Below are 25752 nucleotides of genomic sequence, written 5' to 3'. Positions count from 1 at the left end.
TATTTAAACAAAGGCCTTTTGCATACAAATACTATTGCATAGGAGAAGATTGCTTATTTGAATTCAGCTGCTGATTTTTTGACCTATGAAAAATAACTTCATCTAAGCTATATTGACATCTCAATCTCAGAAGTCTGTTTGTACACAGGCACAGTTAGTTATTTTCTTCTTTAAATAAGTGGGCTTCTGTGGTTTGTGTTAGTGTCAGTCTTCACACCAGATTTGGCAGTTATATCAGGTACACACTGTCTTAGATTAATTGTTTGAATATGGCTTCTGAAGCTGTTGTCAACCCAGGTTCTGGGAACAGAAGGATCACAATCTCTGAAGCCAGGAGTCCACACTTGGATTGGAAGTTCCAGTCACAGTCCACTTACTGTGTCTGTGTACAGCTTCTGGTAAATGTATACAAACCAGCTTAATGTCAAAGCCAGTGGCAGCATGCAGCAATAAACCACTAACATTTTGTGATACTGTAGGTAAGCAAAACTTGGATCTTCTCTTAATCCAGGAAGTCTTTACAGCCCTGAGTAATCTTTGAAGTCATATTTTATTTTACAGTCTGTGACCACTAAGAAAATGTCTGAAAACATCTATTCAACAACTCAGTTGCAGAATTAACAGCATCAGATTGTTGCACTCTGGAAAGCACTCTTTCAGTTTAATGTCACTTTAATGTCTTTTAACCTGACAGCACTTCTGAGTGTTTTCCCAAAAAGTTATTCATTGAAAATTCTTTAGGCACGTAAAGGAATGGGTTTTGCAAAGATTATCAGTCTCTAGCTCAGTCAGGAGGAGGTCTGTGTGTTTAAATCCATTGTTGTTAACAGTAGCCTTGAATTAAAAAAAGAAAAAAAAATTAACCCAAAAGCTAGTTGCAATGTCCCAACAGTTTAAATGCTGGTATGATGTGCTCTGCAAATATTTCTATAACACAGAAGAAGAGAGAAGTATGTGATGAATGTGAAAACAACACATTTTTTCGCAACTTTTTTCCTAAGTAACTACATGTAAATTGATTCTTTTGATTCTGTTTTCATGTAGATATATTCATTGTTAAAGGATAGGTAACTAAGATGTTGGGACTTATGAGATAACACCTTGTCAGGAATTATACATTATTTGTTCCCTTGAAACTGGTCTCGTTTTTTCTTTTGATGGAGACAATTTTTAAATCCAATTCACTTTTTTAAAGATTCATGTAAATGACCTGGTGCTAAAACATGTCAGAATTCACATTACTCTGTGTTGGTTAACTGAAGTATACTGTTACAGATTATTTTGGCACAGGATTCTGTTGGCATCCCAAAATTAGCAAGTGGTGAATTCAGTTTGGACTAAGTTGTGCTGTCTCTTGTGTAGCTATTTTTTTAAATTTTCCCATTTTTTTAAGATAAGGGAATGTCATAAATAGTGACAACAAAACATTGAGACTGAAAGTTAAGGCAATTACTTTGCCAGTAGTATGCGTAAGGGAATGTCATAAATAGTGACAACAAAACATTGAGACTGAAAGTGTTAAGGCAATTACTTTGCTAGTAGTATGCACACAAAAAATAATGGATCTGTGACTCTCTTAATAATCTAATTTTCATAATCTAATTTGATTATGTAGTTTATTTACATTTATTTTAAATTATGACAAATATCAAATGATCCACAGGCAGAATTATCAGGTAGTTCAGGCCTGAGTATAATCATCTTCGTACTAAGAAAGCTAAGGAGGTCAAAAAGATCTGTCAGCTTGAAAGTCTTCATAATACAGAAATGTGTAAATTAATGTATGTGCATTGGAGTGTCATTACCCTGGGACAATTAAAGGTGTCATTCAGCAGTTTCCATGAATGGGGGCCTGTGCATGTGTTACAAGACATCAGTGCAGAACTGACTGGAGTTACAGCTTGCACAAAGAACCTGTTCATGCCCCCTCTGAGTTCTCCCTCCTTTACTTAGGCTCTTCTGCAAGCTGCAGTGAGGTTGGTGAGGTTTGTTTTTTGGGATGTGCATGACTAAGCAGCTTCCCTCCTCCCTCCCTGTTCTCTATAATAATTTTTTCCTCTACAAATGTGTATGTCTCTCCTGAGACAAATGTCTCTCCTAAGTCAACTGTGCTGTTTTGTTACGAAACACATTGAGGAACTGACCTGGGTCAAAATTACGCAGCCCAAAAGTAGAGGTGTGGTTTTGGCTGTGTTGACCCCAATGGTGTCTCTGACACTGTTTCCTGTGCAGTTGCCCAGTCAGTAATTCCAGAGTTGAGGGGATGAGGTGCTAAAGCTGCAAGAGGTGTAAGAGCTGTGCAATCAAGTGCTGTCACCAGGAGCAGTGCTTCTGAAGAACAGTCTCACCAAGTCTGAAGCTTTCTCTGTCCTCTGTGAACGTGATTTCTTGTGTGCCAGCACAACCATGATGCTCCTTCCCTATGCCCTTGCAGTGCTTTCCCTCTGTATGTGGGACACAGATCTGAGTTTCCCTCAGTTATCAGAGGGGGAATTAATGAAGCTTTTATGCTGCATGAAGTTAAACAGGGTGTTTCTCTGAGAAGATTTTGCAATATACTGAAGTGCAAGTGCTTCTGCCCAAAATAAGCTAAGCTTGCATAAGCAAATTTAAGAAGTGTGGAGAACAACTTCAGTGAAGACACTCAAATACTTGGAAAATTCTGCCTTTAAGAATATGAAATTATTTTCTAAATTCTTTGAAGCATTAAAAGCTTTCTTTGAAGGTCAGAGTTTGTAATGCCTGAGTAAGTTAAGTGGACTTTGATAAAACTTTAGAGTTTCTAATATAGTTTTATATTTATGTTTTCATTTTAGAGAGTAACAGTCGCTATACCTGTGATCTACAATGAATGCCAAATCTGCAATCAGCAAAGAGATTTTTGCCCCACATGATGAAAGGATGCTGGGAGCTGTTCAAGTGAAAAGAAGAACAAAAAAAAAGATTCCTTTTCTAGCTACTGGGGGTCAGGGTGAATATTTAACGTACATCTGCCTGTCAGGTAGGTTTAATGACTTTTGACATCCGGTTGTTTGTTTATCTTTGATTAACTGATTAGCTGTTGTCTGTAGCCATAAGGAGCTAGGTGATTCCAGTCTTCACAATGTAATGAGAGAATTATAGCACTTATACCTTTTATCTTGAGGAGCCATGTGCTCTAGGCTATTTATATTTATATATTATAGTAAGTTGAACAGGTGGTTTCATTGTTTAAAAACCCCTAGGTGTTCTCACAGCCCAGCTGCAGAGTATGAACTAATCAAATATTTGGTAACAGCCTTTCCTTGGTGAGATTAAGACATTTCTTTGAAGGATGAACTTTTCAGGACATTAAAGTGATATACAATGTAATTTTTTATGCCACGTTTCAATGTCTACCAACTGAGTGTGTGTGAATATCTTTGGAATTTAGGGTGATCTAGTCACTTACTTTTTTAGGCCAATCATTTGCTCCCTTTGAGTGTGTGAGGCCAATCTTTCTGGAAGGACAGCTAGTGGCCAGAAGAAATGTTCTATGACTCTCAGAAAAGTAGGATTATTTGTGCACTAAATGAGAGAGTTTCATGACTTTCAAATTGTGGTGTTATTTCTTTAAATAATGTTAAAACTTTCAAAGCATAGGACGTAAAACTCAGTGACTCTACTACTGTTCTAGCACATCACACACCTGCCCAAAAAGTATACATTCACTATATGTTATTGGATGAGATGCTATTTATATACATATGTACAAATACTTCTGTTAAAATACAAGCTGGAGAGGAAATGCACATGCATACTGAGGTCAGTGAGACAAAAGAGAAGACCTTTCATTTACAGCTGAGTATTTTGCTTGTCATTGTAGGATCATAGAATATCCCGAGTTGGAAGTGACCCACAAAGATCATCAAGGCCAACTCCTGGCCCTGCATTTTGCTAAACCCAAAAATGGCACCATGTGTCTGAAAGCATTTCAAAAGCTTTGTGGGCTCTGCCAGGTTAGTGCTGTGACCAGTTCCCTGGGGGGCCTGTTCAAGGGCTTGAACACCCTCTGAATGAAGAGCCTTTTTCTGATATCCAGCCTAATCCTTCCCTTACAGAGTTTTGTGCTATTTCCTCAGGTCCTATCAGTGGTCATGAGAGTGAAGAGGTCAATGTGTGACTCTCTGCTTCCCCTCCTGAGGAAGCTGTAGACCACAATGAGGCCTTCCCTCAGTCTGCTATTTTCTAGGCTGAGCAACCAAGTGACCTCACATTCTCCCCACATAGAGAGCTTCAAGGAAGGATTTAAAAATTGATTCCCCTAGGCTATTCCATAGACTTGCAGTTGGAATACTCTGTGTTGATGTAAGAATTGCATGCTTCACTCTTCTCAAGATGTAGAGGAAACTAATCTAGGCCTCTCAACTGTTAAAGAAATGTTCAAATGACTAATGTATTTAAGCAAAGCCAAACTCTTCTTTTGGCAGTCATATTTTTCAAATGTCAGTCCATTTTTTTCCTAAGTCTTCTTGTAAAGAGCAATCATGTTCTAGGACTGTGCAGTAAGTTTTGGGACATACAGTTGTTTGATACCCATGTTCATGATTAAAGGTTAGAGATGTGCTCATTCATGATTAAAGGCTAGAGATGTGCTCTATGCTTACAATTTTCTGTAGGCTAAATGTTCAATAGGTGGATTTTTGTGTCTTTTTTTTTTTTTATTTGATATTCTGTAAAACTTAGCCCTCCTTCGACTCCCCTACCCCATATTCATAGGTATCAGTCAACATGGATTTTAAGACAATGAATGGTCTTAAATGCATTTATTGTTTTACTGCCATAGCATATTATGAGTAAGGAAAAAATAGCGGATGTCCTGACTTAAGCAGAGTTTGCCACTCATGATAAGGAGAAGCATTCAGGATCTAAATAAAATTACTTAGTGACAGACACTGAAAAGTTGCGTATTGATATTGCAAGAACCCTCACATGTGGCTCACTATGCACAGGTCTGAGACCAGGTTTTCTCATATACATTTATAGTTTATGAGAGTACTGTATGATTGGTAATATCAGTAGGCAGCAAAGTGACTAGGGAGAGGACTGCCTGGCTGTGTTTGATGTCACATTCCAAACAGTCTGCTCAGCAAGATTATGCAGTTCAGTAGGGTCAAGTACAATTAGTTATGTAGTCGGGAGTTATCAAAGGCACAAAACCATGCGTTGGGGAGCAAGTGTTTCTGCCACTGTTTAAAAGAAATTGTGATGAGGATAAACTGAGATTTTTACCTATTCCTAATGGCTGTGAAGCAATAATGGTTTTAGTTGCAGCTGTTACAGAAAAAGTTTCTGTTTGGTAAGGCTAAGTTAAAGTAGTCATGGCAATTTAACTGTGCCCCAAACAGAGTCCAAGATGAATTGTATCTTGGGACAACAGAATGTATTTGATTGCTTTCCTTTTTTTGAAGTAATGTGTCCAGCGAAGCAGTCACAATGGTGGCTAGCTCTGAATTTGTATTTACATTTCAGGTAACGTGCTTTAGTGCTGAGTATTGCAACCTCTTCCCTGGAAATGCCTTTATCAGCCTTTGACTCTTGTCCCAGGTTTGCTATGTATTAGGTAAACAAAGTGACTGGAATATCTCTGTGTTCATAGTTTTCTTGGACTAATTCAGTTTGGCCTTTGTTGAAAGGAATTTGGTAATTTACTCTTTAGAACAGAATTTGTCAGTTGAAAGAATAGAAACTGACTCCTTATATCCTTAGGGGGTATAAATATAAAACATATTGTCTAGTGGTAGTTTCATCCAAGATATAGTACAGAAAATGAAACATCAGCCACTGTGGCAGCTACTTCTATTTACTGCTCACTTTGAAACTAAGAAATTACACAAATTCTTATAACCAGAGTTAAACGTTTTACTTTCAATGTTGAACTGAATTTTGGGTTGAAAAAACATTTTATCATAGTTGTTTATTTGAATTTCTGAAAGTGTGGCTAGAGATGCTGAGCAGGGAGAATCCCCTTAGCCTCAGAGATGGGACAGTGAACCATTAAAAGAAGCAAATATTGAGGAGAGTGAGATGGGAGAGTAAGGAAGATTCTTCTTTAGTATTGGTATTTGAAGTATGTACTGAGTTTTTTGATTGTACAATATTGAATACTGAGATGGTTAGAAGTAAGCATTAATGCTTGAAAGAGGTATAGCTAAAGCCTGTAATCTGAAACAGATTAGGTTAAGCTAAGAAAGCTGTAGCAAGACTGCTTGACAGCCTGGTGGAAACCAAGCATCTGGGTTACCTGCAGCTTTCTAGCCTAGTGTTGGAGCTAGCCAAGTTAAACTGGCAAACAGAGCCAAGACAGATCTTTAGGAGTTGTGTAGCTGAAGAAGAACAAGAAGGGAGTAGACAGATGGGAAACACAGAGGTGGGGTGGCTGTAGGCAGAACAGAGAAAATGAACACTAGGATTTTTGTAATGTAAAAGAAGATTTAACACAGAGCAAAGACAAGAAATTCAAAGTGGATATTTATCACCTCCTCCGCACTAGCAGGCCTAGTGAGAGTTATTGGATCAGGTCTAAGTTTTAATTTTGTCACCATTGTCTTATATAATTGAAACATAATTGTTTAAAATAGTTCTTAGCCTTATTTAGAATTCTGAATTAAGTATAAAATACTTAAACGGTCACTTCAGAAATAGGTCATTGGCCTACTCACCAGTGGGTGGTATTTTCCCCTCTGTTTAAATGTTGTGAGAATGTTACTTCAGTGTTCGTCATATTCACTTTCGATCTGACCCACTTAGATGTCAGACTCTATTGAATATTTGATTATTTATGCAAAAAAGGTCATGACTGACATAAGAGATTTGGTCAGCCCAGAAGAGCACACCAGCCAAATGATGGTCCAGTGTTCTGCAAGCTCTGACCTGGACAGCTGTTTGCAGACAGCTGCAGGCCAGTTGCGGTGTTTGCCCAGCCCCATGGACCCAGACTTGGATCATGGCTGAACATCTGAGCACAGACAGGGGTGCTCAGCAAGGACTGAACAAAGTCCAATACAAGTTTTATATTGTGTTTTGTTGTGAAAATTCAAATTCCTTTTTTCGGAACAGAGGAAAAAAACCAAACAAGCCTCTTTCTTCACTATCTTATCTTAGTAATGTCTTCTTTAAGGTGAAGGTTTAATAGTTCAGGTATCTGTAGGGCAAATAATGACTAGCTCCTCTTGCTGTGTGCTCACTGACCTATATTTACTGCTTTAAACTAGCCATAAGTTGGATAATGGAAAGCACTGATGTTTTTCAAATTGTTGCACAGTGTGGTTACATTCACTTACTGTATTATGTGTGTCTAAATAAATATGTATTAAATGTACACATGCAGCATATAGCTTCTAGCGCTAATACGAACAAAACATAATTGCCTTCATCTACTTGTAATAAATTATTACGGTACTGAATATAATTCTTAACCAAGAATCTTTTCCTTCCTTTGTCAGAACCTACTTCTGGTATTTTAACTCCAGGGTTCCCATAAGGAGTTTTATAAGGTCAAGTATCAGTTGCTCATAATAATAATAAATTTCAAATTTTATAAAAGGTATTTGAAAATCTTTTCTTAAGGGTCTTTGAAAAACAAAACTGGCACATTTTGAGTGGAAGCCAGGTTAAGCTTCTCTTTTTCATTATTGATCTTTCTGTATACATTGAAAGAGAAAGTTATGAACTACTTTGCATACATGTATTGATTGTATCCTTAATATGTCTTGTTGCTCTGATCCCTTCTGATTCTGAGTTGTCTACCGTAATATAACCAGTCTTTTTCCACAAGAATTTTGTGTAGGAGTGCATCTTTTTACAGCAAAGCTACAGAATTATATATTTGAAGGCATTTAGTCTTAAGATTGGTGTGTTTTGGTTTGCTTTTTTTTTTCTCTTTTTAAGGTGGAGGAGGAATGTATGTGTGCATCCTCCCAGTACCCTACTTGATCTTATTCATGTGCAGGAAGTATTTTCTAAATGGCAAGATGAAGGTGTGCAGTTATGTGTCTGCTCTTTAGTGCTTTTTTTGCCACGCAAATCCTTCAGAATATAATTGTAGCAGATTGGTAAAGCTTAACAGTTTACTGTGCATCAGTACTGTTCCTCAGAGCTCAGTGTTGCACCCAGTCCTGATTAATACCTTTATTTATCATCTGGATGAGGGGATCAGGTGCATCATCTGACGGATTACAGACTACACCAAGCTGGGCAGGAGTGTTGATCATCTGGAGGGAGGGCAGGAAGGCTCTGCAGAGGGATCTGGGCAGCCTGGATCAATGGGCCAAGGCCAATGATACGAGATTCAACAAAGTCAAGTGCCAGATCCTGCACTTGGAGCACAAGAATCCCAGGCAGAACTACAGGCTGGAGACAGAGCGGCTGGGAAGATGTCGCGTGGAAAAGGATCTAGGAGTGCTGGTCAGCAGCTGGATGAACATGTTCCAGTGTGTGCCCAGGTGGCCAAGAAGGCCAGTGGCATCCAGGTCTGTATCAGCAATAGTGTGGGCAACAGGACAAGGGCAGTCCCTCTGTACTCAGCATTTGTGAGGCTGCACCTGGAGTCCTGCGTTCAGTTCTGGGCCTGTCACTGCAAGGAAGACATTAAGGTGCTGGATTGTGTTCAGAGAGGGGTAAGAAAGCTGGTGAAGGTTCTAGAGGGTAATTCCTTTGAGAAGCAGCTGAGGGAATTGGGGTTGTTCAACCTGGAGAAAAGGATGCTCAGGGAAGATGTTACTGCTCTCTACAGCTGCCTGAAAGGAGGTTGTAACAGGGTGGGGGTCAGCCTCTCCTCCCAGGTAACCAGACAATAAAATGGCCTCAAGCTGCAAGCTATGCCAGAGAGGTTCAGCCTGGACATCATGAGGAGCTTCTTAAAGGGGGGGGTCTTAAACAGTGGAGTGAACTGCTCAGGGTGGTGGTGGAGTTACTATCCCTGATTCAAGAGAAATGATTGGATGTGGCACTTAGTGCCATGGCATATCTGATATGGTGATGTTCAGTCAAAGCTTGGATTTAATGATCTGAGGTGTTCTCCAATCTAAATGGTTCTGTGACTCTCTGTGCAGTTTTTTAAAAATGTGTCAATTCACAAAATTTGTGTTACTAATGTTGCTTTTAATTCTATTCAGACTTGATCTTTTGAAATTGTTTTTCCTTCCACCTCAACCAGACATAAACTCCTTTGGAAAGATTTCCAAATGAGAAATCTTGAAAAAATGTGAGCAAAACTAAGGCATTGAAAACTTGATGGGAAATGTGAGGCATCAGATCTGTTTTTTCAGTCATACGTAAATTTGCAGTAATTAAAAGGAATAAATTCAATATACATAAGTACAAAGCCGGTTTTGATGCAGGAAGATTTATGCATTAAAACAAATTGGTTGTAAAACTGTAGACTGGAAGTTGTACACTGGGAGCTTCTTGTTGCCTCATTGTTCATAAAGGAAGCCTGATGAGATTATTAGTTGCACATTGTGGCCTTTTCCATGGAGGTATGCAAAAATTACTGTGAAAATTACTACACAAAGTAGTTATGTTGCAGATTCCCTCACTCCCCTCCGTGTTCAGAAGCGAATGGGGGCTCTGCAGAGCTTTATCCGTTTATTGCAATTACTTGTGCTGGCTAGGTTTGTATTCCTCAAGAGCTGGCAGCACCTCACTTCAGTGGTGATGATGTATGTCAGTGCCGTGTTTTGCCCAGAACATGGCAGATGCTGCATCAAGTTTAGTGCCAGGTTAAAATGTTTGAATGTCATAATGTCTTTGGAAACAGTTTGTTCATTCTTTGTCCAAGTGAGGCTTTTGGCAAGGTTTGTTGCTATCTTGTATGTGATAAAAATGCAGAGCTGTAAAGTAAGGCTCTACATAACAAATGTCCATGGTAGCTCTCCCTTCAAGTTGGAGAACAGCAACCATACACATAAGACCTGCATGAGTATCCCCTTGCTTGCTTTGGCAAAAGCTATTCTTGTGGTGCCATGACAGCTAAAACTGCTGTGTTTTGCTTTGCAATAGGATTCATTCTGAACAGTTCTTAGTTTTTGTAGTGCTGGAGTGTAGTATGTATAATACTCTGACTCACTGCATTATGGATTGTGCAGCTAAAACTGCTGTGTTTTGCTTTGCAATAGGATTCATTCTGAACAGTTCTTAGTTTTTGTAGTATGTATAATACCCTGACTCACTGCATTATGGATTGTTGAACTTGAATCATACTGGGAAGAAAACATCTGGAATGTTCCCTTGATGTTGCATTTCAGAAAGCATTTCTGTTGATTGCTGTATAGTTCTGCTCTTAGAAGTAATATCATCTTGTGAACAAAACCAGAAGTTCTCTTTCTCCCTGACCAATGCTTACTATATTAGACTCTTTTAGTAGATAAGCATCAGATTAAAATCTTATCCTTTTATAGTACTCCAAGCTGTATGAGTCAAATCCTGCAAGTTTTCACCATACATCTGGCCTTTAGATACTGTACTATTGAATAATTTTCAGCATGGAGCAGCACGTAAGAAGTACTTAACAAAGGAACTGATAAGCTGATTAGAAGACTACATCAAGCTTCTCTATCATTAGGTAGATTTTATTGTTGCCTTGACAAAGAGAAAGATGAATAATGCAGTTCTGGTGTCTAAATATTTTCTGTTTGGGACTTTAATCTGTAAATAATCCTTTTAAAGCAAGTGAAATTGAAAAAGAACAGATCAGAACTGATGATTGATTTTCTGTGTTTAGCCTGTGTCCCCCAGTTTATGCAAACTGCTGCCACAGGAGCTCATATACCAATCAAGTAGCAAGACACCTGAAAAACACAGTAGGGGGGAATTACTTAATGAACTAAGTCTGTCTAATCGTCCCTCACTGTTATAATATCTGAACATTTCAGACTGTTGCAATAAAAACAAGCTCATATTCTCATGTATGCCTGTGTATGTGCTACTGTGAACAAGTGCTCTGCATTTACAGCAGACATTGTTTTTCCTCCAGCCTACTTACATTTAGATTTTTAGTAACTTGTTTTTGTGCTCTGATTATGCATATCCTAACAAGAAGGAAAAAACAACATATGAAGGGTGGGGAGGCTGAGAGAATATAAACTATGCAAAGTTTTGTTGGCCATGTATCAGGGAGGAGCCTACCCATTAGTCCAAGTTAAAACAATCTCTAGTAACTGTTTAGCTGGAACAACTTCATAGAGAAATTCTGGCACACCCAGTCAGCTGCTTTTTTGTTCATTAGAGCTCAGCAGCACACAGTAACTCTCAGTAGCCTGAGGGAATGACAAAGTTAAAACCCTACAAATTCTCTAATGTTACTGTTTTAAACAAAACTTCATTTGGGTGAAATTTTCAGGGGCTGAAAACTTTATAACTTTGTGGAACATACTTGTCAGTCAGTGAAGTTCCTTGGGTATTTTTAGCCCATAATTCTAAATAGTTATTGGAAAATTACTTTAAGCATTCAATTTTCTTTTCATATTGTCTATTTAGACCTGTCTTGAGAGGACAGGCTCAGCTGGAAGGGAAGCTGCAACATTAATGTCTTGCTGGATGAAATAACTGGTAAATGCTTTTCCTGGATAATATGATATCAGCCCCTGCTGTGTTAGTTTTCTCAAACTTGTGCCTCATGTCACTCTGTGGAACACAGTGTGGAGCACACATAGTAATGGCAAGAGCAATTTTCTGTGACTGGATCAATGACTTGGAAGGAAATAGAACTGTTGAAAGAACACTCTCTTACTTCTAGCAAGAGAAGTATTTACAACATGTATTTAAAGCAGTTACACAAAGTATGATTTTTCTGAATGAGGCACAAATTGGAAGCTGAAGTAAACAAAAGCTTCCAACCTCCAGACATTATATTTATTCACTTGCATTAATGACCAATTGCTAAAGAAAACTTGACTGTTTAAGTGTCTGGGAATATCTAAAGTTGTCTAGAATACTATCTGAGAAGATTTTAGGCAGCTGAAATTTGTTGAATTTGCTTCCAAAGAAAACAACATCTAGGTAGAGAATGTTTAAAAGTTCTGGAATAATTTCTGTTCTCCTTTATTTTTGTACTCACATATCATTATTTCTTTTAAGAATAGTTTTTTTAGGTTTAGCACACAAAATGCAAACAATCCTTCAGCTGTACATTTCAGGGAGTGCTGCATTTTTGCCCAGTGTTCAATCTATAATGAAAGGTAGTTGGGATACAAAACAACAAAAATTGTCTTTACGTATGGGGAACAGAAAATGGGTTGAGGAGAGGCTTTGAAATTTTTTAGGAACTGGGAAAAGGGAGGGTTTTTGCAGTGGCATTAGGAAGAGTTTAAACTCACTGTATGTATTGACTGATAAAGCAATTAATATTTTATTCATTGGGACTCCTAAATTTATTTATTTTAAATTAAAAAATATATTTTCCTTTTGTCTCCTAACCACCTAGAGAAAAAAAAAAAACAACAAAAAAACCAAGTTTGCATTTGGATTTTGTGTTGTACTTTGGAAGTATTGTAAATCACATAATCACTAGGTTGGAAAAGATCGCGAAGGTCACTGAGTCCAACTTTGACCAGTCATCTCCTTGCCAGCTAAATTGTAGCGCTAAGTACCATGTCCGTTCATTTTTTTCCCACCTCCAGGGATATGCTTTGTGATCTGTGCTCATACCATTTTTAACTAAAAGTGAGGTTTGTTTGTGTTCCCGCTAGAACCTGATGGATCCTAATAAAATATTTTTGTGCTTAGGTTCAAAAAGCTTTTGTTCCAGCCAGGGAGAAGGGTGAGGAGGGGAAGAGCAGAACAGAAAGAATCAACTACACCAGCTGGTTGAACCACATACTTCGCTTGCGTCTAATGATGTGTTTGGAGCATGATATTATTTTGCAAGTTAGGGCTTTCAGTCTGTACTGAGATACTGTGAGGACTAAAGTATGTCATGGTTGTGAGGGTTTGTGATCCATGTGATGAGAAACAACTTTTAATTAAAGGCTCTTTGCCTTTTAAATATGATAAAAAATGTTTCTTTTTTAATGATTTTTCAGTCCTTAAGTTACACTAGTCAGAGAATGGCAGAACACCCTGGATTGAAAGGAGCCTTAAAATAATCTTCTGGTCCAGTCTTTATTTGTTAAATAATATACTAAAAAAAAATAGTGTGTAGTGAGGCACTGGTGTAGTTCAGACTGTCTGCTGGAATTATCCAGAGCAGCAGCCTGGATATTTCTAACAAGTAGAAATAGTGTCAAGAATAGTTTCAGCCATTCATTTAGGTAGGTAGCACAGTCTCAAAGACTTGAATGACCAGAGGTATACTACTGCTTTGGACTGAAAATTTAATGATATGTAGAAAATATTGTAAAAATTGTATGTATCTGTAACTGTTTACTGCTCTGCTCTTTCTGTTGTGTTTATCCATAACTTCTGGTTTTTCCCTGTTTCAGCTCAGTCACTTCTTTAAAGAATTTCATATTATGGTTCTCATGTCTGCTTAATGTGGACCTCTTCAAACAGTATTTCTTTTTTTTCCATTTGTTTTTTCTCTCTTTAAAAAACACTTGAATAATTTAGGGCAATCAGCTTGGTTTCATGATGTCTTTCCCCTTTTTGCATACCTGTAATGCCTTTAGAAGATGGGAAAAATATTTGAAATTCCCTCTTTCTGTGAGTAGCTACTGTTCTAAAACAAATCAGTTGTGGACAACTTCTTTTAGTCTTCTGATTTGTGGAAGTTTTACTTTGGCAAGGTTTCTGTTTGTTACTTCCACTTCTAAAATATGCCTTTTTCTTTATGATTAATTAATTGCATTATTTAGCCATGGCTATTGCTTCTTGGAGAAGTTTCAGTCACTAAACATAGTTGTTTCACTTCAAGTTAATTCTTGTTTTAATTTTGCGCACTTCCTTCCTGAATGTGAATATTCACTAGTAACAAGCCATTGTTCACTTGGCGCTAGTTCTGCTTAACTCAATCTCCAGCTGTCCAGCTCTGTGCAAGAATCTATCCTTTCTTGAAACAAAACATAACACTAATTCTCCTCTGCTTATGCCAGCTTCTTCTGCTCTTAACACACACTAGTAATGCTGCTGATTGTTAACCTCACGTGATTGTTCCACCCCCTTTTATCTTCCTGCTCTTTTTAAAGAATCCACTTTCTTGCTTTTCCATCTTGCAGTCAAGCTCTTAATTTTCCAAACCTCATCTGCTCTTTTGGACCATATTTTTGTTTTTCTTTGTTTTTCCTTTTGTTTCTAGAATCCTGCTGCAGCTGTAAACCCAGGCTTCCGCTATGCCATTTCCGTGAAAATTTGATATGCTATCACTTGGCTTCATTCCAGGTTCAGGAGGAATCACTTTGGGTGCATAATTCCTATTTCTTACTATCCCTGAACATTTTGTCTGCACTTCATTTGGATGTTTGATGTTTCTGTCAGGCTTTGTGAACTCCATGTATTATTAGTGATTGTCTAATAGGAGATTGGTTTGTGTAATATTTGATTAAAGCAGTCCTAGGAGTTGCTTGTCAGCTCTGTGCGGGAAGCTTCTGCACATAACAGAAGGGCAGAGAAACTGTTCTGGAAAATGGTTGGATTTTTTTTGGCCATAGAGCTAGGTTTTAAAACTATTTGAAAAAAATAAGAAGCTCACAGAATAGTGAAGAAATACTGATTACTAGAGCGGCCTTGCAGAGCTGTATTTTTGTCTGTTAATGACTGTCCATTAGGACACATTTGTAGGGATGGAGTACTGGAAACAACTGTGTTGCATTATTTTAAATGTTTGACATTCAGCTGTAAACTCCTGTGGTTATGCACTGGCTTCCTTTCCACCTGTTCAAATGTATTACTCCTTCTCTCTAGGAAAGCTTTTTGTCTTTATTGTTCATGCTTCAGTCTCTTTCATCTATTAATCTCAATGAAAAGAGAATTTACAGCCTCTTCAGCTTTTTTTGTCCTCCACAAATGCTGTCACATATAAAAAACATTCTATTACATTGTCCGTGTGTTGAGGCTAAAGTAAACGTGGAAGAGAGGGGTACAAATTGAATTCAACACGTACACCTTCATATGTTTTAAAATTAGCTTTAGACCTAGTTCCTGTATTTGTTATAAGTTTTCTCACAGTATTTCTTGCAAAAGAATACAGATAAAAAAATCAGCAATATGGTGACTTCAATTTTTCTTAAAAAATACTTTATCTCTAATAGTGTGACAGGTTAATAACATGGTTTGTCAAACATCTGCATGTATGTAGAAAATAGAATAGAAGAAATGAAAATTCGTTCAGCTTTAAAGTGCTGCCTAAGCAGACAGTTTAATTTAAATCATAACAGGAATGCATCGGTTTGAGGGCTGATATTAAAATTGTTTTCCTAACTATAGAAATGTTTTTCCAAGCATGGGGTTTGTTTCATTTTGAATATGTTATAAATATCTCAAGAATTGGATGGAATTGATATTCAGAAAATTCTGAAAACTTAATATAGGCAAATGCAATTTTGTCAAGCTATTTCGTGACTATGTACTTTATCTGTCAAAGCAGTCTGACTCAGAGGACACATAGAATTTCCTAGAATAGGAGTAACTTGACTGACATGTCCTTTATTTTAAGATGTTATTTTTACTGAATCAGTAGTTTCATAATCTAGTTATCAATATTCTTGAAACAAAGGCAGTCACTGCCAAGTTGCTAAGTGACTATAAGTTTTCATGAGGGGTAATTAGTACTGTAAAGAAAAGGGGTAGACTGCTCACTTCTGGTGTTTCCAGTATAAATCTAAGAATTCTTGTCTAACTTTTCAGGTTAATTCTTTGACACTGGTGTGGCTGTGATTTGTACAGAATTTAGTTATATCTTATTGGATAGTGAGTACCAAGAGATACCTTACAAGACCCCTCAAATCATAAGGTACTTGATTGTAGGATTGCCTTTCCACAAGGTGTGGTACTTCCTTACTATCCTAAGTGTTGGCTAGTAGTTTCATTTTTTAAAGCAAGTGGAAGCAGGATCTTTGAGAGGTACAGATGTCTGGAAGTGTTAGGACTAGCTGATGCCGTACTGTGCAAGGTGTGCTCAGTACAATGTGCAGCCTGCATCTTAGGGTGCAGCTGTGTAACTCCTCTCCTCATACCTGCTCTCTGGCCACATCTTTTTAAGCACAGAATCATCAGCCGCAGGTGAATGAGGCTCAGAACCTCTGAGGGTTCTGAGCACGTGTTCATAGGGCACATGTTGATAGATTTGGTATTTTAGCTTTTGGTAGTCATTGTATTGAAATAAAATCTGGATTAAGGGACTAATCAGCATAAATTAGAAAGAAGATTATTCACTGAATAAGATGCCACAAAGAATATTATTCACTGGAAATTATGATGGCTGCAGAACATCCAAAATGTGATTTAACAAGGCGTCAAGATACTATTTCTGGATGTTTCAAATGCCATGAGGATCTGCAGGAGTTTCTTCACCAGTGTAATACAGTATGAAAAGAGTGAATAGTAGAAGTAGTAGTAGTAATAAATGAGCTTGCATTCCTTTCAGTTTAGACAGTAATGAACTGAAAAAGCAAACTGACCCCTATAAAAGGAGGTTTATGTACTAAACTGATGTTTGTCAATAGATGCAAACCATATGTTAAGGTTTAGAATTTGGAAGGGGTCATATAATATTTGAGCAGGAGACGTTTCTTATGGACATGTCTAAAGAATTGGATGTACTTTCAAAGGAAATGCAGAGTGATGTCATGAGTTAGCCCTTTTCACATGTGCACCTTTGGGATTGTTTTGTTGCTCTGAAGTGCAGAGAATGTTTCAAAATGACTTTGTTGTCTTCCCCATCTTTTGGGTTATACCAGTAAATGAGTGATGTACAGTTTGTTACACTTGTGTAATCTGTAAAACCTCAGTCTATGGATTAGCATTGTCATAATGCAGTAATAAAATTTAACGGTTTTCTGCTTATGCATTGCTGGGATTTTTTTAACTCCACAGGGTCATTCATATGATAATCAGTCTTGGCTGTATCTTGTTTGTATTACATATTCTATAGGATTTCTGTGGGTAGCATTTGTGTAACCTTTCAAGATGCAGCTGCTGCTTCTGTTATTGAATCCTTTTCATTATGTATTCATTACAGAAGGATAAATAAAAATAGATTTAATAACAATGGCAAGAGAAATCTACTGCAGTCTGGGATATGCAATTTGTATATTCTTGTTCTTCATTTTGTGTTCAGTTCTAAAGTTCATAGTCATTAATACAGCAAGAATCCACTATGAATTTGCTGTATAGTTTCTTCAATTAAATTTAATGCTGGCCTTCACAGGGTCAAAGAATGAGTTAGTAAAGTCTGGGATTCCTGTTAAAGCTAACTGATTAGTTTACTATGTTGGTAAAGGAAATCCCTGAAAGAGATATTAATCTGAGAGCAATGGTAGTATGTACAGTATGAGATTCTGATTTGAAAATAATCTGTTAAAAAAATCTCATTCTCCTTAATACTTAGAGTATCAGAATTTCTTGCTTGCTCATGGAATATCTTAAAAATTGAAGAGTTACCCCTCCTGCAAAACACTGCTTGTAATACTGTACATTTTATAACTTCTCAAGATACAACCCCTTCTGAGACTTGTTCAACACAGGAGTTGGTCTGAATTGTGTATGTGGAAGGCTGAGGAATTACAGGAACTTGAAGTAGGTGTTGAGATGGCTGATTTTTCTCAAACAGCTACAAGCAGAGATGGAGAATAACTCAGCCAAGTATCAGTATGTTTCTACTCTAGGGAATTGAACTAGCTAATGTTATTCCAGGCCGTGGGCTTTTGAATCCATGTTTACTTGCTTCATTGAGAGAAGTGCATGCAACTCTGATAGCTCTTTATCTTTCTCAGTGAAGTATTATTTGAGTGAGATTTTTGTGGCATTCTTAAACATAATTTGTGTGTTTATACATGAAATTTCTAGACAAATAAGTATGAAAGAGCACACATTGGTGTTTCTCAGGATCCTGATAAGTAGCTCAAACCCCTAGTCTCACCCCTAGTGCAATAAATTGTGTGGGGAAACCTGCAAATCTTAAAAGTCTGGATCTTATGTGTAGGGAAGACTTTGAGGTGGAAAAAGGGATGGATGTATCTGAGGCTGAACACAGGGCAGGTCTGTTGCTTAGATTTGTTTTATTTTCAGCTTTCTGGCAATTGACTTGGTTTATGAAGAAAATCCTGAAATAATAGTCTTGTTTGATAATGTTAAAATAATTGATCTGCAATAGATCAATTATTAGATACTTAAGTAGAATTTTTTTAAAGTATACACATATATTGTGTCTTAGGATTTGGTTATCCTGAGAAGTTGTGGATGCCACATCCCTGGAAGGATGGTTGGATGAGACTTTAGGGAACTTGATCTAGCCTGCCCATAGCAGAGGGAGTTGGAACTAGATGATCTTTATGGTCTCTTACAATCCAAACCATTCTAAAATTCGGTGAACTAAGTGTGAATGTATTTGTGTTTTAATTTGATTTTCCAGATTAGAGTGCTTTATCTTCTTACCCTGATCTGTAATTAAATGCATCTGGTGGATCCCCTTCAGGCATATGTAAAACACAGTATCTTAAGCAGCCTTATAAAGTCATGTGTTCACATTCCTGTCTGAACTGCAGCATCTCTAGCAATAATCCAGGGAACTTGCCTTAGCATTGATATAGGTGCATTGGGTGAATTTAGTAATATATCCACTGGTGCTTATTGTGCTGGTAGTTGTAAGGTTTTAATTGTCTATTCCATGTTGTCTTTCTTTTGTAACTCTTACAACCAAGTCTAATTGGCAGTGCTGCCATGGGAGAGTGTACTTAGTGCTCTATTGTCAATGGTTTTGTTAGGGAGAGAAGTTTTGGCTAATCTAGCAGTAAAAGGCAGGTTAGATATAAAACATGAACGAAATTCACCTGCTATTTTTTTAAATGGTATCACATTGTGCTACATTTTTTGGTGAGTTGGAAAGTGGATAGGGTCCTAAGGCAAGAAGAGTTATTCTGCAATTGTATTTATAAAAATGAAGGAATTGAGTTGCTTGATGATAGCTTCATATTTTAACTGTTTGCTGAAAGATATTGACCCCCTCTTTAATCTCGTGTATTAAGCTGTCATAATTTCTGATAAAGTTGTTAGGTACATATTTAAATTAATTAAATGTCAGAAGGTAGAGTTCAAGTCATATGTAGTACCTTGAAAAGTATTACAGGAAACACAGGTCAAGAAACTGTTTTAAATTAGTATGATCTGTTTTCTTTATGGAAGTGACTTAATGTGGTATAACTTTTGACAGCTTCATAGCTTCTCAAGCTGCTAAGTGTTGGTTGGTTTTACTTTTTCTCTATTGAAATAGTTTTAAGCAAGTGTTAAATCAACAAGTAGATGACAGCTTGAACCAAAACCTAGAAAATATTAGATTAGAAAAAATTCTGTCCACCAAATTAATGTTTAACTGATATTTAGTCAGCTCTTATCCAACCTAGTGGGAACTGACATAGTGCAAGACATGAAAGACAAGGAATTAGCTCAATAATGTACTGGAATTAGCTCAATAATGTGGCAAAATGAAAAAAAATTGCAGGGGGAAAAAAAAAACCACCAAAAAAAACCCAAAAAAAACACAAAAAAAACACACCCAAAACAAAACAAAAAAAAATACAGAACAAGAAATACAAGTCTGAAAGGAATCTGCAAAGCAAGTCCTTCAGCATAACTCTTTACTTTTATTTCTTTGGCTCTTTAGGGAGTTGCCATTCTCTCCCTCTCCAGTGACACTGCAGTTTGTGCATATTACTGATCCAGGTCAGGAACTGATTCAACTGAAAAATATTTTTCTTTTCCTGTGTTCTTTTTCATCCTGCTCACTCTGCAGTCTGGTTCCGCCTGTGACTGAAAGCCATGGCATGGGACAGAGTGAAAGCCAAGGCAATGGGAGGAGGCACCTGACAGCAGTACCTGATTTATGCCATAGAGGTACCAAGCTTCTGACCATGATCTCTGCTGCCTCTGCACTGTCGCTCTTGTTTGGTGCTGGTACAAATCCTGGACAAATTGATTCCATGCATTTGTCCAAAGCTGTATTTGAATTTGAATGGAGACCAAATGGTGTCTTCATAAACAAGTTATGCATTTATTAAAAGTAAAAAATAAAAATATTATGTGTTAATAATCAAAACAGGAACAAAGTGAAATTCACAGGGTTGATTTACTATGCAAGGGCTTTCCTAAGCAACAACTAGTGGTGTTACCCCGCTGCTTGCTTCAAATGTGCTTCCCTCCCTTATACTAAAATAGTAATTTCCATAGGCTCTCCTTGATGAATCACTTATATATACTAGAATATACACTTAGAGGAACTGAGTGACATAACAGCCCATTACATATATGAATATGTTCACAAGCAGCAGAGCATTCTCAGCAAAAGAATTAACAGCTCATAACCCAAATAAATAAGTGTTCTGCCTCAGTCACCTAAGCTTCACAGGTGGCTAGCCCATTGTAAAGAGGATATCTGACTTAAAACATTTATTTCTACCAGGTTTATGTGAAATATATTACTTATTTCCTCAAACTATTGTACTTTATTTGTCAATGAATGAAGACTTACTAAATATCAACATTTTTGATAGTCTCAAATATTCATTTTCAAATGCATTGCAATTAATAAGCATGTCATGTGTTGCAAAAATAGATGTATAATATATCCTTATCTTTCTAAGGGGAAATGTTGATTCTGATTGGTAGCGTCAGGTGAGTTGGGGAGAACATATGCAATTATTTTTCTTGTCATGTTCTAATCCTTGTGAGTATCTTATGGTGGGATATCAGTAAAGGATTGCTTCACTTTAAAGCAGATCTATTGCATCAGGTAACACCCTTTTTCATAGGAGTGCAATACTAATGGGTGTGTTCCCATGGGGGGCAGATGCATGGGTGACCTTTCTGCAAGGTCTTTTTAAAATTAAATTAATAACTTACTTCTGGATAATTTGACCAACACAGAAGTGTGAAAATGTTTCTGCCCCTTTTTTAGTTCCCTTCCTAAATGCCTGGTATGTAGGGGTGTTGTAGCTGTGAAATGTCACTTGGCTGATAATGCACTTCAGCTCTCCTTAAGATAAATTGATGTGGTTTAATTATTTGCTTTAAAGTAATCTGATCCTGAGTATACTCTTATATTTTTGCTAGTCATATTCTTGTTAATCAGGGAATGTTCCAGCATAATTTGGCACATAAAATACAACTGAAGCAGATGTCCCTTTAAAATATACTTAAAACCTAGAGACCTTACTATTCCCATGTTATTGTCCAGTAATCCTTGAGCATTTGTAAGCTATTAAGCTGCTTCTTTTAAAAGCCTGTTCATCATTGTTGTATTTCTTGTGCATCTTGCTGCTGAGTTTTACTAGGGAGAGCAAGACATTAAGATGGAAACCTTTAAATGGGATAAGGCTGCTCTGCTCCCTTCTCCTGTAATTTTAGTCCTTGTATCCTTTTAGTCCAAATGCCTTTGCTTTCTTTCCATGATGTAGTTTCTATAGCTATATTCTGGATCACATTCAACTTCTTGTGTTGGCAGTCTTTGCAATTATACCACATTCAGTAAGTCTCTGAAAAGGCTAAATTGACTTCTAAAGAGCCTTATGAAGGCCTCATTACCATCATTTTTTGTCCTGACATGCTAATAGGGACATACCCCTGCACTTTTAGCAGTGCCAGATTATTAAGTACTTGAATACCTGTCCCTATAGCATCTAAATTTTCTTTTAGTATCAAATAGAATATTCTGTATAGCTATGATAGAGTCAGTCTGTGGGAAACCAAGAACTGGGATGCAGATGTGTTTGCTTAAGAACTGTTAAAACCAGCTGATGCTGCAATGTACTGCTTGTACATAGCTGTCTCCAACAGACAAAACCTTTTTTGGATTCATAGGTAATCTTGTGGATTTAAGATTTTAGTTCATGTAAGAGAAAACCATTTCAGTTTTCTCAAGCTTGGGAGGACAGAAGGGTTCAGTGAGCATCTCTTGCTGATGCCATGGGAGATTTTGCAGCAAGCGCTATGAATAAACAGCTCTTGCAGTAGTGAGGCAAAACAAATGATAGGTACTAATTACTGTGTCCCTGTGGTTCTCAGGTACTCTCATGTCCCATTTATTGTTTCATGAACAAAGACGTACGTTTTGAAAGACAAGTAAGTTGTTGCTTCTTGAAAAGCCAGTGACAGAAAAAGTGCCAAGTAAGGAAGAACTCAAATAGGAATGGTGTAATGATTTCAGTATGTAATTTTAATTTTTTGAGTTCTCAAATGATAATGTGAAAAGATGGAATGAGGAATTAAACCCCTAGAGCAAGGGGTCCTATTCTTGATCCTTTATTTATGTATTTTGGAGTGAAGCACAACAACTTTGGTTTTAGTAGAGCATCTTACCTAGCAGCAGAATGCTGTTCTGAGTGAGCGTAAGCTGAAATGGCTGTATTTGCACAAGACACTAACTAGGAATAACTACCAGACGGAAAAGGTAGTGGAAATTAATATTTGCAAAACAATCTAATTTCTCATTAGGAGAATTACCCTGTAGGGTGGGCTGTGGTGTTTTTTTCTCCCTTCCCCCACCCCCCTTTTTAAGGTGTTATGCCTAACTGTTACTATTAATGTATACTTAGGTATGTCAGCTATTGAATACTGGTTTTATTGAATACAAGTTTTTAAAACTTGTGTTTCTAGGAAATTTCTCTTAAATTTCACTCCGGAGCAACTTACATGATATGATAGCTTTATTGCTACAGTCTTGATATTTGGAAATATCCAGCTGATTTTCCCACCTTCACTGGGAGACAGGGTCAGACCTGCAGAAATTATTATAGCTGTTGACAATATGCTCGTATTGTAAATTCTTCAAAGCTGTGAAAGCAAGTCTTTAGAGTGTGAAACAAATCCTGTGTGGTTTTTTTAAGTACACAGATTTTTGCATTTTTGTTTCAAGCATTTTTTAAATTTCCATTCTCTTTCCAGCTTATAACTCTAATCTGAAATTTATTTATTCAATAAGATTCTATTATGCAAAAGAAAGCAAAATAAAGGTTCATTGAATGGGTTTGTCTTCGCAGAGACTAATTTGTGGTTTTTATTGCTCCTGTAGAAAAATAGTAAATACTTTTCCCCTCTCTAATAGAAATTCTTCAGCTCCCATTGTGTTTAGTTTTTTAATTTCTAAGGAATTCAATAAATAGTCGGAGTTTTCTAGAAGGAAAAGGTCTGGAAGTATGCTGTATTTTCTTGGTGGGTAGAGGACAGAGAAACCAGCTATAAAGGCACCACATTTGGCTTGCTTTGAATTACCGCTGTCTCCTTAAGGTGTGTGCTTATCTGAAAGAAACATAACATTAAAGTGATTCATTGTTTAGAGTTTATCTGTACAAAAAATTTGAGTTCTAGCATTGAGAGAGCCAACCGCAAAATATAGATCTTAATAATAAAACATGTCTTGATGCAATGTAGTGAGTTCTTCCAGGCTGAACAAATCGAAGCAGTTATTTATTACTGAAGCAGGACACGGTTTGGCACTGCATGGACAAAATTATCCTCAGTTTATACAAACAAAAAATATTAGCCTTAGGCCATGTGTATAAGACAGTGGTCTGGAGCTGTTTTCTCCTGAAATGTTGGGCAGAGACATGAAGCTCTGATCCAGCTCTCTCTTGATGTCTGGGCCTGGCTGGCTGGGAAATGGTGCAGAAGAGAACCATTAAGAGAAAATAGATTGTAACAAAGCTCCTTGTCTGTTCTCCTTTTATCTTGACTTAAGAAGAAGTCATACCATTGTCACAGTGCTCTGATAGGAAAGGGAAGTGTCACAAGTCTGAACTGTGCAGACAGCAGTAGTGTGTAATACAAATGTGTGCCTCTAAGCATTGAGAAACAGTGATAAATGGGCTGCAGTCCTGGATCTCCCAGCCCCACTTCCTGAAACTGTAGAGCTGAGCCCAGTAAAGTAAATAACCTTTGTTTTGAAATGAGACTTTCACTTGCTCATACCAGTATGTTTTAGACTTTTACAGTGTTCTTTTCACTGCTCAGCATTTTCTTTTAGCCACAATGAGCCTTTGTCAGATAATGATTATTTAATCTTCTCTCATTTTATATTTCTTTCTTTTTAGTATTGGGTAATATATTTTGTTGAAATGATAAGTGATTCTTTTTAGAATTGATGATTGCACTGTCTTTACAAACCTTTTGATTTGTTTATTTGGTTTAGTATTTCTGGTTTTGCTTCTAAAATTGAACTTTTTAAGTGGAATTATATGGATTTGTTGCTGTGGTACCAATAATTCCTTGTTCATGAAAGATTCAGCAGTATAGCTGGCTTCCGTGCTGGTATAGTCACTCTTGAATATGTAAAGTTGTCTCTGCATGAGAAACTTATATTATATATTATATTATATGATATATAATATAATATAATATATATATATTATATATATATATATATATATTAACCAATATTATAGAGGAATATTGGTTGAAAGGGATTTTTTCTTATGTAGATGGGAGTGGTCTTAATAGAGTTGCACTGAAAAAAGAAGCCTCTGATTGTGGCTCTGCAGTCTTAGTAAGTTCATTAACCATGGCAAGGGGAGGAGAGGAGCACAGGGCAAAAAAAAGCACAGGTAATTAATATGTTAAATTCTCTGTATTCAGCAAGAATGTAAGAGGGTGTTATACTTAGAATATTGAAGATTATGTGTTTCAAGATAAGATACACATTTTTCTTAATTTTTGGCATAACTTCAAAAATATGTATCCTGGGTAAACATGCAAAAAATTCAAACTCATTTAAATCGAGATGGTTGGGGTAAGGGGCAGAGGAGAGCAGTCTAAAACCTGTTTGCTAGAAATAGCCATTCTTTGGCTTTTACATAAGTCATTATTCTCTGAAGTAAGTCCTGGTTCAACCCTTTAAGTGGCATTTAGGCATTAAAAACTAGAAATAAATTGATTGTAATGCTAGTATTTATTTACTAACTGTCCTGTTACACTGTTCTCCAGGACTTACTTTTTATAACTTCAAGAGTTCTTAATAAATCTTAAACAACATTCACTGGAACTGCTAATGACGCTGAAGTTACTTCTCTTCTTGCTTTGGCTGAACTTTGTTGTTCTTTTACTTCTTTAATACATAAAATATCCAATCTTGAGTCGTCAGTATAGACAGTCATGAAAGGATTGGTATTGATTGCATCAGTTGATGAGTGCGTATAAAGGCCATGTGTGTAAACTAGGATTGGACTGGGACTTACACCTCTTGACAGCCTGTCGAGCAGCTGGACAGGTTGAATAATATATTGTAGTCTGTGGAGAGGGACTTCATGTCTTGTGTCTTCAGTAAATGCTAAAGTTCTCAGTAAAATAGGGTATCTTAAGTCAGTTGCCTTTAATATATTGATAGTGATACACCAGAAGCTTGCAATTTCACAGTATTTAAAGTTTTTGAAATCTGAGTCAACACTGTCATATTTTTTCTGTGGAATTATAAAAGTGTTATTCACTAAAATGAATACTTTTGAGGGATCAGTTTTTCAATGTAAATCTCTGGACAAAGTTGTTGAAGCTTAAGCTTATTGACAAACCTGCAACTTCAAAGGAAAATTATTTTCTTCAGGAAGTTTTGACCCTTTTTTGTTGGTCAGCTCTCATCATATGGTTTTTGAATTCTAAGTT

General features: G+C 36.9%; 1 protein-coding gene across 2 annotated transcripts in view; it reads left to right on the top strand.

Moving 5' to 3' along the window:
• The window catches only part of STXBP6 (syntaxin binding protein 6), a 94934-nt gene that overhangs the window by 31328 nt on the left and 37854 nt on the right, over positions 1-25752 (top strand). Inside the window, exons 1-2 of one of the 2 annotated variants that reach the window (XM_041402616.1) lie at positions 2896-3001; positions 19901-20001. In XM_041402616.1, the coding sequence (XP_041258550.1) occupies positions 19932-20001 (70 nt within the window). In that variant the 5' untranslated portion in view covers positions 2896-3001; positions 19901-19931. Of the gene's footprint in view, positions 1-2816; positions 3002-19900; positions 20002-25752 lie in introns of those variants that run through there. The other variant, XM_041402605.1, reaches the window with a different exon arrangement.

Source organism: Onychostruthus taczanowskii, unplaced genomic scaffold, assembly GCF_017590055.1.
Source record: "Onychostruthus taczanowskii isolate IOZ18803 unplaced genomic scaffold, ASM1759005v1 scaffold1, whole genome shotgun sequence".
NCBI lineage: Eukaryota > Metazoa > Chordata > Aves > Passeriformes > Passeridae > Onychostruthus > Onychostruthus taczanowskii.
This window is presented reverse-complemented; position numbering and strand designations above follow the sequence as displayed.